General features: G+C 37.1%; 1 protein-coding gene across 1 annotated transcript; it reads right to left on the reverse strand.

The window, feature by feature from the left end:
• Nucleotides 1-1,784: 1,784 nt before the first annotated feature.
• Nucleotides 1,785-7,238, reverse strand: LOC110094519 (zinc finger HIT domain-containing protein 2). The gene is made up of 5 exons (XM_020819766.2): nt 7,008-7,238; nt 6,611-6,683; nt 6,359-6,512; nt 5,369-5,410; nt 1,785-2,864 (listed from the first exon to the last, which is right to left on the reverse strand). The coding sequence occupies exons 1-5, from the start codon at nt 7,076-7,078 to the stop codon at nt 1,999-2,001; spliced, it is 1,206 nt and encodes a 401-aa protein (XP_020675425.1). The 5' UTR covers nt 7,079-7,238; the 3' UTR covers nt 1,785-1,998.
• Between the last annotated feature and the right edge of the window lie 11,784 nt (nt 7,239-19,022).

Consider the following 19,022-nt stretch of genomic DNA (forward strand, 5'->3'; position numbering starts at 1 on the left):
ATCAGAGAAACCATAACAATAGAAAGCAACAATCAGAATGCTCAACAATCAGATAGAACATGACATAATAGAGAAAAGAAACCCAAACAGAATCAACCTAAGAAAGCCAAAAAAGAAGAACCCCTTAGTTAACCATCAACAGAGATAACCAGAAGATGAACCCAACTAAAACAAAACAACAACAAGCATGAGATAACATAGAAAACTAAAGCCTAACATAAGACAATCCAGAAGTATCCAATCTAATCAGATTAATAGGGGTTTAGGGAGAACATAACCCATAAATTCCTTGAACTCATTAAGGGAACAACTCACATTAGCCAACCAGTCAGCACAATTGTTTCCTCATGCCACACATGTGATAATTGATAATTAAGTTGAAGCAAAATCAATCTAATTTTCCTAATAATATAAAAAAAACCCATGATTGCGGGTAAGGGTTCCTTTAACCTATCAAATTTGAATCATAAGTAAAGTATTCACCTCAATCCAAATATCTTTAATATTCAGAGCTAAACAGAGATTAAGACCTTAACATAAAGCCTTGAGCTTAGCAAAAATAACAAAATAGTTTTGTAAATGACCAACAAAAGCAATAATAACATCCCCAAAATATTTTTTGATGATGCCCCCTAACCCCAAGCAACATTTTTAATAGAACCATCAGAATTCAGCTGAACATATGGGCTATGAGGTTTGAGCTAATACACAATTCTAGACTTATGAATGATCTCCCAACCCAAAGTCCAATCCAAAAACCAATGCCACCCAAATCAACTTCATTAACACATGGTTAAGCCATAATTAGGGTAATTAAGGTCAAGGTAATTGAGACCATCTCATTTATTCTCCTTCATTTCTCTATGTTCAAGAAGGCCCCCCAAAACATTCTCCAGCTTCATAGTCTCTCCTTTGAGCTATATAGTCTCGAGCTAAACATATAGAGAATTTTCTTCCTCCTGGCCGCTCAAGATAGGAGATCAATTTGTTTAGGCCTTTAGCCTATGTAAGTGAAAAACTTGAACCCTAACTTGAGCCTTAGGTGGTTGGCGTGTGAAAAGATTGTGCTCACGGCTAGCTGAGCAAAGTTATCCTCAAAATTGCCCTTGTCCCCCTCGAGCTTATCCAACGAGAATTGTTTCTTTAGTGGTCAAAGTAGGAAGGATTTTAATTTGGGCTGGCTTAGTTAAGCTTGACTTGAATACTCTCTTTCTCTTGTTCGAGCATGGGAAGGATGGAGAAGATAGAATTATGGCCATCTATTTTATTTAAAAGGGATCTAACGTCTATGATTTAATTCTAGCCATTTTATAAGGAATTTCCTATGAATTTTCAGAGCTATCGTTTTCAGCTAATCAAATGAAATAATTGTGACAGAATATTATATAGAAATTATATTATAACAAATGTATATCATAAACTTCAAGTTTCCCACCTCATAATCGACCCTCTTATTTTCAAATAACTCGCATCTCAACTGAATAAATATTGTGACAAAATATTCAAATAAAAATTATTGTTTCTTTTGAGATAACTTTTTTTATTATTTTATGGTGCACCTTTCTAATATAAAAATTTCCTAAAAAATATCCCAACCGAAGCCTATATCATGATGAATTTAAGATCAATTAAAATTTTTTACAATGAATACTATTCAGATTTCGTTTGGAACAACTTTTTTATAACTTCTTAAAGTTGTTCTTAGTAAAAAAAAAATTTAACTAAAAATTTTTGTACTAAAAAAATGCTTTAAAAAACAATAAGAAAGTTATCACAAACAAAACTTCAATATCCTTATTTTATATCACTATCTCAAGGTAAATATAATCAATTTTAGGCATCCTAAAACTAATGTTTTTCCTACCTTAGGCTTTGTTTGGAATAACTTTCGTATTGCTTTCTAAAACAGCTTTTTAGTAGAAAAAAATTCAAATTAAAAAAAAAATTGATACTAAAAAATTATTTAAGAAAGCAATAAGAAAACGTCCCAAAAAAAACTTAAACCTCCTCAACAAGAACTTTGGCCTTAGAGGCGCCTTTTCCCTCTCCCATGTTACAAATGCCTCTGTCGAGCTCCAATGCAGAGAGGGAAGCTTTCTCAACCTCCACAATACCAGCTAACGATGACCAAACCTCTTCAGATTGCTCATGAACCCAACACATCAGGAAATAAATCTTCCTATCCACTCCCTTAAGCTTCCGTCGACCCTCGGATCTCTTGGCCTTGTCCATGTTTTCAGATCTGAGCATTTCTTCTCCGGCCTGAATAAGCCGACGAAGATCGCACAGTAAACAAATGATAGCATTTGCACCCAGAGAGAGGAGATCGATCGCATCATCAACGAGAATCAATCCGAATTTGAAGCCTCCTGCGTGTCTGAAAGCTGGCGAGCAGGTCTGCTCTATGCAAGCGGCCAATGCTTCAGAAACAGTTTCGGGGCGGCTGTCACCGCCAAGCACTGATGATAAGGTTAGTAACACCATGGCTGCACCTAAAGCGTCGAAGTGCCAATCACCGTTGTAGATTCGGAGGGTGAAGCAGTAACTGTAAATAACATCAATCAAATGAACTGATAGAAGAGGAGATGGCTCTGCGCGGCTCAATTGCTGGAGTGGTGGTAGAGGATTTTCAGGCCCAGCGGGTACCTCGCTGATGCTCGACTCTGATGTGCTAAAAGAGTGTTCTACATCAAGTGGTTTGACAAGCTGGTTTCCACTAGGGCCAAGAGAGATTGATGCTGCGGAAGACTTCCTCCACCATGGATCCCATGGTTCTATCAATTTGCTCAGTTCACCAGTGGCTACTGCTCTCTGAAATTTCTTGATTTCGCCAGGGGATAGATCTTCGAGTCTGAGTTCATCACCTGAAATTTACAAAGAAAGGTTCGTATCAATTTTCACTATCTGAGCATGGTATGCTGATCTCAGAGCAAAGGTAAAAGAAAAAAAAATGTTGGAGTGGCATATTTTGAAAAATGGGTAGAATTTTAGACCAGCGTTTGGTCATTAAAAATTTTGGAAGCAGTAAGAAAGTCATCCAAACGAAACCAAATAGTTTAAGATTCCTTGATAATTACACGTCAAATTTCTCTAAGCGTGCGAATTTGCATGATTGTTAATTTTAGGGAATGAAAAGCAATAACAATCATATTTTTATGCAAAGATAATTACCTATAGCTTTTTGTGATCATATAGGAGATATTTACATTTCGTTCTATGCACTTCAAGTCAGATGCGAGCACAAGGTGGGTTCAAACGTTTGAAATGATGATGGAGGTTAAATAGGTCCTCCTCTCGAGCGCCACTTATAATTTGTAATCATTCCAAAAGGTCATTACATAAACAATGATCACATAGGTGGTTTTATGACAATATTTGTATTAACACCCATATTTTAATATTATATATATATCACCCTATTATTATTTTAATATCAAATTTATCACTCATAAATTTCATTTCTACCACTCATATTTGATATGAAAATGAACAATGAGTGATATATATGTAATATTAAAATTTAGGGTGCTAAATATGTCAATAGAATAGTATATGATGGTATGTATGTAAATCTCCCTAAAATTAATCCATGCATGAGGTAAAGCCATCATAGCTCTGTGACATTAAGTAGAATACATAAGATCTGACTTTTACGTTAGTCATATAGGAGATTTGATATGATTAAGATTTCGTTTAGGATAGCTTTCTTACTGTTTTTGAAAGTAATTTTTTAGTACAAAAATATTTTAGATAATTTTTTTTTTTTGTACTCGAAAGCTTATTTAAAAAATGAAGCCTAAGTCAGCCGAGAAATTTGGTTTAACAAATTCACAAAATGATGCCTTATAAAGAAAAGAATTAGAGAGAAGCGGTAGTTGGAGATTGCATGATCATGGTGCCATCCAAAACACAGAGTGGAGGGGAGTCGCAACAACTTGTTTTTAAGATTGTCCAGAAAAAGGTAACTTCTTATCTATTAGTAATTTCAATTAATTTACTAACGACTGTACTATTAAAGGCTTAAAAATATTGTGTAGGGGTAGTGAAAACTAAGTAGACCTCACAGGAGGCTACTAAAAATCCTCTTACTCTTAAGAAAGGATAAATTCCATTTGTTGCAAATGGGCATTGAATGATATTATTGCACACTAAATTTTAAACTGCATTAAATGTTAAAAATTTAAAAATAATTTATTTTTATAATTATTATTTAATGTGTTGTTCATAAAAGAGCTCCAACAAAAAAACTAAGATCTTCCAAAGGAAAAATAAGAAGAAAGGGATAGACATCTACAATGAATCTCATTCCCATGTTGTTGTTGTAAGAATGAAATTATGATTTTTTTTATGCTAACTTGCATGAAAAATATGTGCTGCCAATGACAACAAAATTTTGTGTGGAATGTGCCATTCAGAATGAGTTCGACCTTGATACATGGATGAAAGCCGCTGAAGACTGACTAAGGGTGGTATGGATGGCTTTGAAGGTCGATATGAAGATAGAAGCTAGTACTCATCCACCTCACAAAGGTAAAAAGGGAGCCAACATCAAGGGAAATTAGTTATGCAGTACAAAGTCGAGGATATCGTGCAGCTTATGTTGAAAGAGTTACAACAACAAGGTGCTCTAGGTGTCAGTCTGGACGATGTTGATCCTGGTGGTGGTGATGATGATTACGATGATGGGACTGAAACACTTGTTAGAATCTAATTATAAATATGTTTAAGATTCAAATGGTTGTCTTATTTTAACCTATGCATGTGTTGAAATTCTTATATAATCTACTATAACTATTATGATTGTATTTGATATAGTTTGTATGAATATAAAATTCGAGGTAAAATATGTTTTGCATGCCTTTTTGACCACCTTGCAATCAATATCAGTCACAAAGCATCCAACTGCTTCAAATTAGTGATCTGCATGAATTGCAAATCGCTCTTAGGGTCTATTCAGTTTGAAGTAAAATGAATGCAAATTATTCCAAACACAAGAGTTTTGAGAATATTGGTGTTTGGTTTGAAGTAAAACAAATGCAATATAAAGTTTTGATGCATTTGGAATTCACCATCTAATTCATTTTTTGTGTATTTGAAATTCCTCAGATTTAGGCGACTTCCAAATATACCGGAAATTCATTGCAATTGCCGCCGACAAGCGTTGGCCACCGACCATCACCCACCGGTCGACAAGTCTTATGTGAAGCATGATATGTTAAAAGTAGTGCATATTCAAAAAGTTTAGAGGGTCAACTTCTATTGAAATTGCAGAGATTTCATGCTCCAAATCATTTTTATAGTATTGGCAAAAATTCTGCCTATATCTGATCTATGAAAATTAAGTTCCAGAAAAGATTTGGTAGCATACCTGATAAAATTTTTTGAGTTGTTTCCTCTGATAGCATGGAACCTACAAATGAAGCCAAACATATATAATATCAACTATGAACATTATGTTTTTGCATGGATGATGTATGTAATCCAAATAAAATATTTTTCCTCTAAGGTACACAAATAACAATTTATGTGGTTCAGTCTAAAAGAAAAAAATCAAAATGATAAGACTTGAACAATTACAAAGCAATTAAACCGGAGAATATAATAAAAAAATTGATCAAATTTATGAGTGAATGGTTTTACATGATACATAAAACAGAAGATTAGCATCCCATAAGCACAGTCATCCGCACTCACCTTCTCTCATTCACTCTCTCTCTTCCTCTCCTGTCACCAACCAAACAATCCCAATCTCTCTTCCTCTCCTGGCAGCCATGACAGCCCAATGAGTACTCTACCTACCTCTCTCACACAATCTCTATATTTCTGTCACCTCTCTTGCATACTTTTATTCCTCATAATCTCATGGAAGATTCTATGGATAGGAGATCTGAAATAAGTAGACAACACATATTCTGATTTAACAAATTACTGCCATCCAATCAATTAAATTAAGATTAATTCCTATTTTGTACGTTTAGTTTTAAAATAGAGAAATATGCAATAGTGCTACTTTCCAACTCTTCGTTTGCAAAAAATAGTATAACCACCAGCAGCTAAGCATTCTGTGCTTGGAAAAATTATTCTGTACGGAGGCCGGACGTAGCTCTACGTTTGGAGGCGAATCATGTGCAAACACGTCAGCTGTACCAAGCAGTACCGAGCTGCGGTACCCCCCCAAAAAAATTATTATGGATAATGCTTTGATTTAGAAATAGCACACATTTATTCTAGGGTAAAGTACTAGCAACCATTCATTTCATGTTTCTAAGAACATGTGTTTTGTGGAAAAAAAAAAGACTATAAGGAGACATAATATGACCAGTAACTCATAAAGAAAATAAATTAAAAGAAATCACACCATCTTCACCATCAGAATCCATATCATCCTCTGAGTGGACTCTTCTTAGTATTTCCAGCATTTTTCTTTTTGTTGCATCATTGGACTGTATTTGGTGCAGCTCCTCCATAACATTCTCCCGCATGAAAGATTCTGTGCAACGAAGACTATGCCGCTTCCATAATTAAACAAGACAAGTTACACATAACTCTTCATCTGCTTAGAGAAATCAAACAATATTCTAGTTTTCAAATTAACTAATTGGAAAACTACCTTGTAGCATTCAAGAGAGCAGTACCGAGTGTTACATCGAGGACAGGTATACCGAGAGAATTGCTTCTGGCAACTGATAATCAGAAGAACAACCAAATCAAAAAAACACTTAAAGATAATTTAAAAATCTTCAAAGAACACACGATGAGACTCTCAATAACTATAACTTAATAAATAAAAGAAAAATAAAGACTATTGAACTCGATTTTGTCAAAGAAACGGAAAATTTTCGGCAATTTCATGAACAAGAAACTATGAGACATATTTTGGAACAAGAAAACGGAATCTTTTGGGACAACGAAGTAAACAGGGACTAAATTTGAACCAGGTGACCTATTTAAAATCCGTAGCCGACGAAAAACATCAATACTTGGGAATGATTGAGTGGAGAACTCACACGCGGCAAATTAGCCTCGCCTCGGAGAAGGAATTGGAAGGCGCGGCTTCGGAGACGACTACCTTATCCATGGAAAAGCCGTTGACTGGAAGGTCACCGCTGTTTTAGGGTTATGCTGATGCCGAGCGGCGTAGATTTCCGGAGAGTCGAGTGTGGAGGTTTCTAGGGTCCCGTGGCGGTTTGAGCAGGCGAGAAGTTCCTTAAGTTTTTTTTTTTTTGATAAACTATCTTATTTGTATATTTAATATCTAAAACTTCTACTATACTCGAAATATAGTATCTTTTTTTTTTTTTTCTGTTTACTCATATCCCGCACTTCATTTCATATCTGTGACCCGCGCGTGTGCCAACTCCTAGTCGCCCGCACGTCATAGTATCTTGTATTTTAATAGACATCTAGTTTGATGTACCAAGCTTTTTTCCTACTTTGTGAACACCACGTCACAAATGCGTATAATCTTGTTGCGTGCTAGAATATACGTGGTGGTAGAGTTTGTAAATTCACGTCCAAGCGTTGTACGAGTATTCAACACACAAACAGAAAAGAGAATACGAACACCAGAATTTTTACGTGGAAAACCCAAAAAAGGGAAAAAACCACGAGGCCTTCATGATGTCGGAATTTGGTGATCTTGGACTCGTTGGATTCATCTCGTCGAGCCGCTCGATTCGAGTATAAGCTCATTAAAATCGGAGATCGTTTGAACCTTCCAACAGTGCTTCGGGTCCTTGATTTGGACTCATTTGGGCTCGGATTGGGTTGAATTTGATGTCGTTGGGTTCGTATTTCCGATACGCTCAGTTTGACTGTAAGCTTACTGAAATCGGAGTTCGGGTGCTCCCAGAATTAATTTTTGAAGTTTCCAACTAACTTTTTGCCTCGAGATTCGTGCTCTATCAAGATAAATTTATGATGACGTATCAAATCTAATCTCTTAATAGCACTACACAAACCCTCCAAGGACACCCTTGATGCGAGCATGCTGCTATAACTCTAGACTTATTGCTAGTTTTTGATTCACCTGAAAGTTATTGGTAATTGCGGTGGATCGTAGGAACTGCTTGAAATTGCTAGCAACATGAATAAAAATACTAATGTCTAACATTTTATCATCACTAATTAGTCGCATAAGCTAATCACTGCTTAAGCTTCAAAAGTCAATGTTCTTTGAAGCAATATTAATAGTTCTGCCGGTATTATGACAATGCTTTAAACCTTCCAAGTTCATATCAGCCTCTGCATCCTCTTGTAACATAACAACGACTTCAACCCGCCGACTATCAATACATTATTCTATCATTTGCAACACCTTATTATCACTTGAAATAGTCTTGTAAACCTTGGGAGAACTAGGACTAATATAATAGTGTAACTTAAACTTGTTGCGTCCTGGAAATATTCACGGCGGTAAAGAAATATATAGTTTAACGTCTTAGCATTGTACGAAGATCCAACACACAAGTAGATAAGAGAGAGAGTGTAGCGTTCATAAGAGACACCATAGTTTTTATGTGGAAACCCCTTAAAAAGGGGGAAAAACCACGGGGCCTGACCCAGTTTGAATGAATCAACTAGTATTTGCAATCAATTACAAATAAGGCCTTTCCTTATGAGAAGGCCTTGATTTGATGTCACAAATGTACATCATATAGAGCACATTACATGGTGGACGTTACAATAATCAACATATATGTGTTTGTTTGGTCGGCACGACCATATTCGATAGGATAAAGGTCAGAAAGATCGTTGTTGGTGATGGAGGTCAGAAGGACCGTAGTCGGCATGAGACAGAGATCCAAAAAACCGTAGTTGACAAGAGACCAAATCAGAAAGACAATTGTCTGCTGATGGAGGTCGAAAGGACCATAGTAGGCGACGGAGGTCAGAAGGACCATAGTAGGCGGCAGAGGTCGAAAGGATCGTAGTCTGTGGGAGACAGAGGTCCGAATGATCATAGTTGGCAGGAGATCGAGGTCAGAAAGACCGTTGTTTGGTGATGGAGGTCAGAAGGACCATAGTAGGTGACGGAGGTCAAAAGGACCGCAATCGACAGGAGATCGAGGTCAAAAAGACTGTTGTCTAATGATGGAGGTCCGAATGACCATAGTAGGCGACGGAGGTCAGAAGGACCGTAGTCGGCAGTAGACTGGGGTCTGAAAGATCGTTGTCTGGTGATGGTGGTTGGAATGACAATAGTAGGAAACAGAGGTCAGAATGACAGAACTCGGCAGGAGAATGGGGTCTGAAAGACTGTAGTAGAATAGCGATACTTCAGGAGAACTTTCGGCATCAAGTGGTGGCCCAACAGAAGTCCGGACCCAAGTGGTGATCCGACGGAGAAACGACGCCAGCCGGTGGTCCAGCAGAGGTGAGGGCCTCAAGTGGGGGTCTGTCGGAGCAACAACGTCAGGCGGTGGTCTGGCGGAGGTGAGGGCCTCAAGTGGTGGTCCGGTAGAGCAATGACGTCAGGCGGTGGTCCGGTGGAGGTGAGGGTTTCAAGTGGGAGTCAGTTAGAGCAACGCGTCAGGCGGATGTGAGGGCCTCAAGCGGTGGTCCGGCGGAGCAACGACGTCAGGCGGTGATCCGACAGAGGTGAGGGCCTCAAGTGGTGGTCCGGCGGAAGTCCTGTGGTGGTTGAGGATGAGCTTCTTCCTTTTCTTCTTTCTCTTCTTCCTTCTTCTCTTATTCCATCTTCTCTTCTTATTTTGGTCCCCTCTCAAGAGAAATGAGGGGTCTATTTATAGATTTCTGGAGTGGCATGACCCTTAAATATGTAAGAGATCAAGGGTAAATGGGGAGTGGTTGGATGGACGGCTGATGTTGAATTCCTTGATCATGTATCGTTTGATGGACATTTGAATGTCTTAGTGATATCAGATTTTGGTGATCTTGGGTTCGTTGGATTCATCTTGTCAAGGCGCTCAATTCAACTATAAACACGTCATGTTTGGAAACTGTTTGATAGCCCAAATTGTGGTTTAAACCTTCCAACAACACTTCAGACCCTTGGTTTGGACTCATTTGGGCTCGGATTGAGTCGAAATTGGTGTCGTTAGGTTTATATTTCTGAAACGTTCAGTTCGACTATAAGTTTGCTGAAATCAGAGTTTGGATGGTCTCTGAATTAATTTTTTGAAGTTTCCAACTTGATTTTGTATCGAGATTCGTGTCCAATCAAGGTAATTTTTTGATGATATATCGTTGCCCCCCTATTTTCAGACGTTGATCAAGATAAATTTTTGACGATGTATCAGTTGCTCCTCTATTTTTGGACGTCGAAGCTCTAGGAGTTCGAAAATATGCATTGTAGTCCGTGAGAAAATTTTCAAGTGATTTGAAACTCGAACGTAGTCCGATCGTGGGCGTAGAGGTCCTGAATTACTTTAAAAGTGTTAAAATTGAGTCTGAAACATTGAAAAATGGTTCCGGGGACCCAAAAAAATGTATAATTCGATATTTTTCAGACCCAAATTTGAGCCAAAATATATTATGTAAATTATAATTTAAATAAAAAATAGATATGGTAATACTAATTCTTCCTTGCTAGACAAGTGGTAAAACTTTTGTCATCCATGCCCAAGGTCCTGGGTTCGAATCCAGTTGAAGGCAAAGATTTTTTGTGGTGCTGACGTGACAGTGACATGCAGGATGGATCGATGATGTGGCAGCGACATGTAGGACCTATCACTGCATGTCGCTGTCATATCATCAATCTGTCTTGCATGCCACTACCATGTCATTAATCCGGCCTGCATGTCATTGCCACATCATCGATCCGTCCTGCATGTCATTGCCATGTCATTGATCCATCCTGCATATTGTTGTCACATCAGCGTCACAAAAAATCCTTACCTCCAGCTGAATTTGAATCCAAGACCTTGGGCATGAATGACAAAAGTTTTACCACTCATCCAGCAAGGAAGAATTGATATAATCATATCTATTTTTTATTTAAAATATAATTTATAAAATGTGTTTTGGCTCAAATTTGGGTCCGAAAAAGGTCAAATTACACATGTTTAGGGTCCCCAGAACCATAGCAATGCATTTGAAGTTTGATTAAACAGATGCATTTATGGATGGATTTGATCATATTTTAATGAATTCACATGGTCAAATTCATAATGATTTGAATCACCTAATGTTTGAATGCATTTGAAGCATATAATGGGTGATATTGGAGCCTTGATGAGGATTGGATAGCTTGATCTAGTTGTACGCTATGACTTGACTCAAATGGGCCCAATTTGACTAAACTTGGGCTTAGTTGACCAAGTCAACTATTGGTTGGGCTAAGGTAACTAGCCATGTCCAATCAACTATTTTCGACGTTCTGGACTCAATTTTGGCATTTTAAAAGTAATTTGGGACCTCTACGCCCACAATCGGACTATGTTCGAGTTTCAAATCACCTGAAAAATTTTCCACTGACTACGATGCATATTTTTAGACTCTTGGAGCTTCGACGTCTGAAAATTGGTGGGGCAACTGATACATTATCAAAAAATTATCTTGATCGGGCACGAATCTCGAGGCAAAATCAAGTTAGAAACTTTTGAAATTAAAATTGGGATCATCCGAACTTTGATTTCAGCAAACTTATAGTCGAACTGAGCGTCTTGTAAATACAAACCCAACGACACCAAATTTGACTCAATCCGAGCCCAAATGGGTTCGAATCAAGGACCCGAAGCGCTATTAGAAGGTTCGAACCACAATTTGGTACCAAACGGTTTCCAAACATAATAAGCTTATAGTCGAATTTAGCGGCTCGACGAGAAGAATCCAATGAGCCCAAGATCACTGAATTCCGACATCACTAAGACGTTCAAAAGTCCATTAAACAGTTCATGATCAAGGGATTCAACATCGGCCGTCCATCCAACCACTCCCCCTTTACCCTTGATCTATTACCTATTTAAGGGCCATGTCACTCCAAAAATCTATAAATAGACCTCTCATTTCTCTTGAAAGAGGATCCCGAGCAAGAAGAGAAGAAGAGAAGGAAGAAGCTCCTCCTCGACCACCGCCTTAGTTTGCCAGACCATCGCCTGAGTTCGTCGGACCACCACCTGAGGCCCTCGCCTTCGCCGGACCACCACCTGAGGCCCTCGTATTCGCCGGACCACCACCTGAGGCCATCGCCTTCGCCAGACAACCATATGATGCCCTCGCCTTCGTCGGACCACCACTTGAGGCCCTCGCCTTCGCCGGACCACCACCTAAGGCCCTCGTCTTCTTCGAACCACCACCTGAGGCCCTCGTCTTCTTCGAACCACCACCTGAGGCCCTCACATTCACTTGACCATCATCTGAGGCCCTCGCTTTCGCCGGACCACCACCTAAGCCCTCACCTTCGCCGGACCACCACATGATGCGCTCGCTTTCGCCGGACCACCACTTGAGGCCCTCGCCGTGGTCGGATCACCGCCTTAAACCCTCGCCTTCGTCGGACCACCACTTGAGGCTTTCGCCCTTGTCGGATCACTGCCTTAGGCCCTCACACTCGCTAGACCAACACTTGAGGCCCTAAACTCCGCCAGACCATCAACTGATGCCAGAATTCTGCCAAGTCGTTGTCAGACTACTAAATGACACCCAGACTTATATTGTACATTTGTTACTTGTAAATTGACCGCCCTCGGAGGCAAGTTAGCTAATTGTAACAAACTCAAGTTCTAGTGAAATCTTTTCAACTGGGCTAGGCCCCATGGTTTTTCCCCTTTCAAGGGTTTTCCACGTAAAAAAAATATTGTGTTCTCTGTGTGTGAGCTGGATATATGTCCAATGCTAAGTCGTTAAATTACAACTCTATCTCCGCGTATATTCTAGCCCGCAACAAAACTCATGCCCAATTAACCATGGATTGATTTTTTCAACCTTCTCTATAATGATAAAAAAAGTAAGCAAATCAACCTCTAATTTCATCACTTTTTGTTTTCCACCTTCATATCTTGTTCTTTATTCACCTTTAACTTCACCTCAATATCCCCCAAATTTAAATATAACACAAATACTTTCACCATAACTACCACTTAAAATAAAAAATCTACAAACAAAAGGGTAGAAGCAACACTCATTGAATAAAATATATTTATAATTATTAAATTTTCTTATAAATTTTATTTTTACCTTTTTTCCAAATTTATTTGAAAAAAAAAAACTTCATTTTTCTTGTAGATTCTTAAATTGTTACCTTTTGTTGACTGTAGAGTAAGGAGGGTAGTAACGAGAACTTGAAAGATAATTTTACCCATATATTTTTGCTTGGGGCCACACATGTCTAACTTGTTGTTCATGTGGTGCTTTGAGGTTAATTAACTTATTTTATTTCATATTTAATAATTGATTTATATTTTCTTATTTCATAATCATTTCTCTTAGACTCCAAGGGAGGCTACCAAGGTCCTAGACAGTTCAGAGAAGACAATTGCTCAGTGCTTGATGCAAATCCTAAATGTTATTCTTTAGTATATTTTATAAAATAAGAAATATGTTATCATCTTTTAAATACATATTTTATTATCATACATTTTATAATGCATATGGCATACTTAAAGAAGGATGTTGTGAAAACCAATTCATTCCAGATGTCTCATAAGAAGAAGGGAATAAATGACCACATTGATGATCGATCTCTCATAGTTGATGTAAGTATCTTATATTTAATTAAAGTATTTTATTTATTAATTCATTAAGATAATAATGATAAGAATTTTAAATATAATATAACATAAGAATAATATGAGAGGGTCGTGATATTAGAATAGGGCGAGCTTGACATAAAAACAAGGTTGGAGGCAATTGAGTGATCGAATAAAGGTTGATTATATGACTTTGATAGTCTTGATGAAGACAATACATTTGGATGGGTCCCCTCTACGCCACAACAATATTTGTGAATCTAATTAAGAGGGAAACTGATTATACGATATGAGGTTGATGATATTGTACGTTCCATTTTTAAAGAATTATAATAATATGGTGCATTAGGTGGTGGAGCATGTAGAGCGGACAAATAGCCAGAGAAAGTAGAAAAATATGATGAATGATGAATGATGGAGATGATCATAATGATGATTAGTTTTTTATATTACTTAGTGTATTTTGACTTAAAATAACTATTAGATTACAAATGTGAATTACAATGTTTAGTTGTAAGTTTGAATTTGTTTAGTATGGGTAAGATTGTGTTTTGGTTTTAATGGAAGGTGTTTTCAACATTAATATCTTTGTTTTGATTTATATATTTTGTTACATGAATGCTAAGTTTTGTTGTTTTGATGTATTTAATGTTGTATGTAGTTAGAATTGCAGTTGTTTTGTGTATGTCTGTATAGAATTACAAATGCAAATATAGGTTGCTTGTTTTTGGAGTTTCTGCTACTACCATACTACTGTCGCTTGTTTTAAGGTGTCAGATTTAGCGACCACACTCAATCACTGAGCTGTCATTAAAATAGCTAACTATTATGGCTTCCAAGGTTTTTTGGGGTACATTTTTTGACTACTCTTCAGTTACAAATAGTTGTAACTTATAGATATAGTCACAATTTTTTCTTTCGATAGATGAAATAATGACTGACGGAGTAATGGATTTAGTCGTTGATTAGTAATGGATTTAGTCATTGATTTCATTTTGTTATTATAAATAAGTTGCTTTGCTACTAGATCACCAATAAAAAATTTATAGTATTCATGTAGTGTGACATGAGTTCAAGATATCTCAAATTTAAGATAAGTTCAGACCATTCGGAAACCTCAAGTCTAAGATGAGTTTAGGGTCTATGGTGATTTCATTCTTGAGATGAGTTCAGACTCTTTAATGACTTCACATCTGTGATAAACTTAGGGTCTCTAACAACCTCGAGTTTGAAAAAACTTTAGGTCTTTGTCTACTTAAAATTTAAGAAAAGTTCAAGATCTTTGATAACTTCAAATCTAAGACGAGTTCAAAGTTTTTGATACATTCAAATCTAAGATAAGAAGAGCTTATTTAAATCTAGAGAGTTTTTTTGACAACTTTCAAGAAAAATACATTCATAAAATTAGTAGTTACATTTTATCATACACACACACACATATATATATATCCGTCCCGCATCCTCCAAGACCTTGAACATCCCCACCCCTCCTCTACTTCTCCTTCCTTGTTGGGGAGATTATTCTGTGCGGAGTCCCGGGTGTCGAGTTACGTCTGAATTGTGAGTGTACACATTGTATACATAAATAATTTTAAATATTTTTTTTTCTTTTAGTTTTAATTAAATAGTAACAAAAATAAATATGAGAGTGTGAATCAGGATGATAGAAACATAATAAATGAAATATTTATCTGAGGTAGGCCTATGTAATGTGTGTGTGAGTTTATCTTAAATAGGTCTTGGGTTCGAGTTTTGCTTATTTGATGTGCGTGTGAGTTTGCTTAATAGACCTAAATATCAAAAAAAAAAAAAGATATTTAAGGGAATTTTTCTGGGGATTTATGGACAATATATATTTTTATGTTTATTAAATTGATATAATTTTAATATTTTTACAGGTTTTTTATATGTTAGAGAAGCATAAGACAAGAAATATTTTAACATTATTATATTATAGTAACGGTGCATCATTCCCATTAAAAAAATTTCCATTCAAATTACACGTCGTAAACATCTGACGTAATTTTTTGTCCTGTAAATGAATGATTCACCTATGATGTTTGGGACCTACGCACCGACTTCATAGATAATTTAAATATAATATTATCAACCAATAACGACTATTGCTTATTCAGATTAGGAGTGCCAAAATAATTTTCTAGGTTAGGCTCGTGTCAAACTTCAAACTCGAAATTGAGCCGCCTTCAATTAATCGGATCATATTAGACAAACATATTAGAAAATCATACTTGACCAACCTTAACCCAAGGTGTGGGAACGGGTGCATGTGCGGGTGCGAGCAAGAGCGCGCGTGTTAGCGCAGGGGACACCGTGCGCTTGCTAGCGTGTCCCAGGTCAGTTTCGAGTTGATTTCAAGTTTTTGGGTTGACTTAAAATCAGGATTTGAAAACCGAACCCTACTAGTTTTCCAAATGGGTTGACTTGAACATGAAATATTCGAGTCGGGTCGGGCTCGAATTTTTGGGTTGTGTCAAATATTGACACCCCTAATAAAAATTAGCAATGCTCTTTCCAAATTAAATATTTCATAGTTAAAAATTAAGTCATTATATTTTATATAAAATATATCAAATATGTTTCATAAAATTTTTAATTTTTTTTCAAATTATTATTATTTATAATATCATATTTATCATTAATTTGGGCACAAATTAAAATTTATAAAATTCATGATATTATTTTTTTAAAAAAATTGCATTCATTTTGATTGATTTAGAAGCCTATAAATTTAGATTATATTTAAATCTATATTAACTACAACATAAATTTAATTATTATTAATAAAGCTTCATTGTGGTAGTTTTTTTTTTAATTTTCATATCGGGGCACAAATTACGCATCCTAAAAATATCCCCAACTTTTTCATATGGGCTTGGGACCGGCGTCATTAGTTAAAAAAAAATTGTTATGCTTGTCATTACAAAAAGATAAATTATATAATAAAGAAAAATTTATATTTAAGAGCATATGATGTTCATATTCTTCTTACATGCCACCTACAGTTTCTCCCTCCAAGTCTTCATATTTTGAAATAATTCTACAATCACATGTTATCAATATTATTAAAAATTTCTTTTTCTAAATATAAATAATCAAACAATTATTCATCCAAGAGTCTCCCATACGATTGTGCAAACAACTCTTTATAATCTTTATATCGGATAATTTTTGTTCGACCGTTATTGTAACAATTGACAATATCAGAGCAAGATTTTAAATAAGAGCACCAAATGATAAATATCATTTTCTTCGTCCTCACCAATTTTTGTGTAAATTTTCTAATTCTTAAATTTTTGAATGCATCAATAGATATCATATGAATATAATGAGATATACATCTAATAAAATTGATTTGTTAGACATATCAATTTTTATTTTTCAAATGCTCAGTATGAGTTACGTGAATTCAAGCAAGTAACACACATAAGTAACTCAGTATTTATCTCATCATAAGCTCTTAAAATTACATATTTATAATTGAATAATATAATTCAATTTTATAATGATGTTCATTTATAATTGTTTGAAAATGCCGCATCGATCTCCCTCTCATCACAAAATTACCAGCATATTAAAAAAAAATAAATTAAATTGTACAAATAATTTCACCACTCACACTTCTTAGATCATATGCAAAATAATAAAAAATAGTTTCACCACTCACAAACAACCTCTATTAATAAAGAGTCAGAGCAGAACTTCACAAACAACCAAAAATGGTAAGAATAAAAATTAAGCCACTACAAGAAGTTGAAATTACTCCATCAGGTCCTGTAAAGCATGCAAAGAATACACATCCAACATTTAAAGGGAAGAAGAGAAGAAAATTAAAATTTTATTTTCATTTTTTTTTCATTCTTTAAAGTTTTATTTATAGAATTCTATAGACTCAAAACAAGGAACAATTATTAGGTCCGGACACCGGACGTAGCTCTACATCCGGAGGTCAATAACATGTCACCACGTGCTCTTACTCTTTACCGTGCGGCCCGACGACCCGACCCGGACCGGAACCCGATATTGCTATGTTCAAGTATTGCTAGGTATTGCTCGGTATTGTTAGGTATTGCTCGGTATTGCTAGGTATTGCTTGACAATAACGAGAAATACCGCACCGTCAAGACCAATACCTAGCAATACCGAAAAACCGGGGTATTGCTCTGTATTACTATGTATTGGTCTTGACATAATGGTATTTCTCGTCATTGCCGAGCAAAATCGAGCAATACCTAGCAATACCCCGGTCTGCACAAATCAGCCAATACATAGTAATCCCGGGTCCGGCCTGGGTCGGGTTGTCGGGCCGCGCGGTAAAGGGTAAGAGCATGTGGCACTATTTTACCGGCGTCCGAATGTAGAGCTATGTCAGGACATCGGACCAAATAAAAATTCCAAAACAAGACAACACATAAGATCTATCAAAACAAATTTAAAATAGTAAGTTTCAACTTTCAATACATTTATCTTTTCTTCTAACAATAGAAATAAGTGAATAGCTGGCGTTGTAGTTATGTTTTAGATTTATTTTTTTATAAAAATAAAATTATCAGAACAGAACATATAAAAAAAATTAGGCCAATGGGGTCAAGTGGCCCCATTAGGGGTGCAAACGAGTTCAAAACAAATTTAAAATAGTAAGTTTCAACTTTCAATACATTTATCTTTTCTTCTAACAATAGAAATAAGTGAATAGCTGGCGTTGTAGTTATGTTTTAGATTTATTTTTTTATAAAAATAAAATTATCAGAACAGAACATATAAAAAAAATTAGGCCAATGGGGTCAAGTGGCCCCATTAGGGGTGCAAACGAGTTGAGTCGAGTTCGAGCCAGGGAGTGTTCGAGTCGAGTTCGACTGCCAAATACTGAGCTCGAGCTCGAGTCGAGCTCGAAAGACGAGCTCGAGCTCGACTCGTCTCAGGAAACGAGTCGAGTCGAGCGGCTCGTCGAGCGGATCTCTTACGCGAATCCGGCCTCGGTTCCGCCCGCTCCCGCGCCCGTCGAGCGGATCTCGTACGCGAATCCGGCCTCGCTCCGGTTCCGCCCGCTCCCGCGCCCGGCCTCGGTTCCGCCCGCTCCCGCACCCGGCCTCGGTTCCGCCCGATCCCGCTCCCGCTCCCGCGCTCGGCCTCGGTTCCGCGCCAGATCCCGCCCGCTCCCGCAGACGCGACGCGACACGCTCGACCTGAGCTACTCAACGAGCCAAGGAGCCGATCAGCCCAGTGTCCGAGCTCGAGCTCGTTTAGCATTCGAGCTCGAACTCGTGTTCGAGCTCGACTCGCGAGCTCGATAAGCTCGGCTCGTCGAGCCCATTAACGAGTCGAGCCCGAGTCGGCTCGCGAGCCGGATTG

Source organism: Dendrobium catenatum, unplaced genomic scaffold, assembly GCF_001605985.2.
Source record: "Dendrobium catenatum unplaced genomic scaffold, ASM160598v2 fragScaff_scaffold_243, whole genome shotgun sequence".
In the NCBI taxonomy this organism is placed as follows: Eukaryota; Viridiplantae; Streptophyta; class Magnoliopsida; order Asparagales; family Orchidaceae; genus Dendrobium; species Dendrobium catenatum.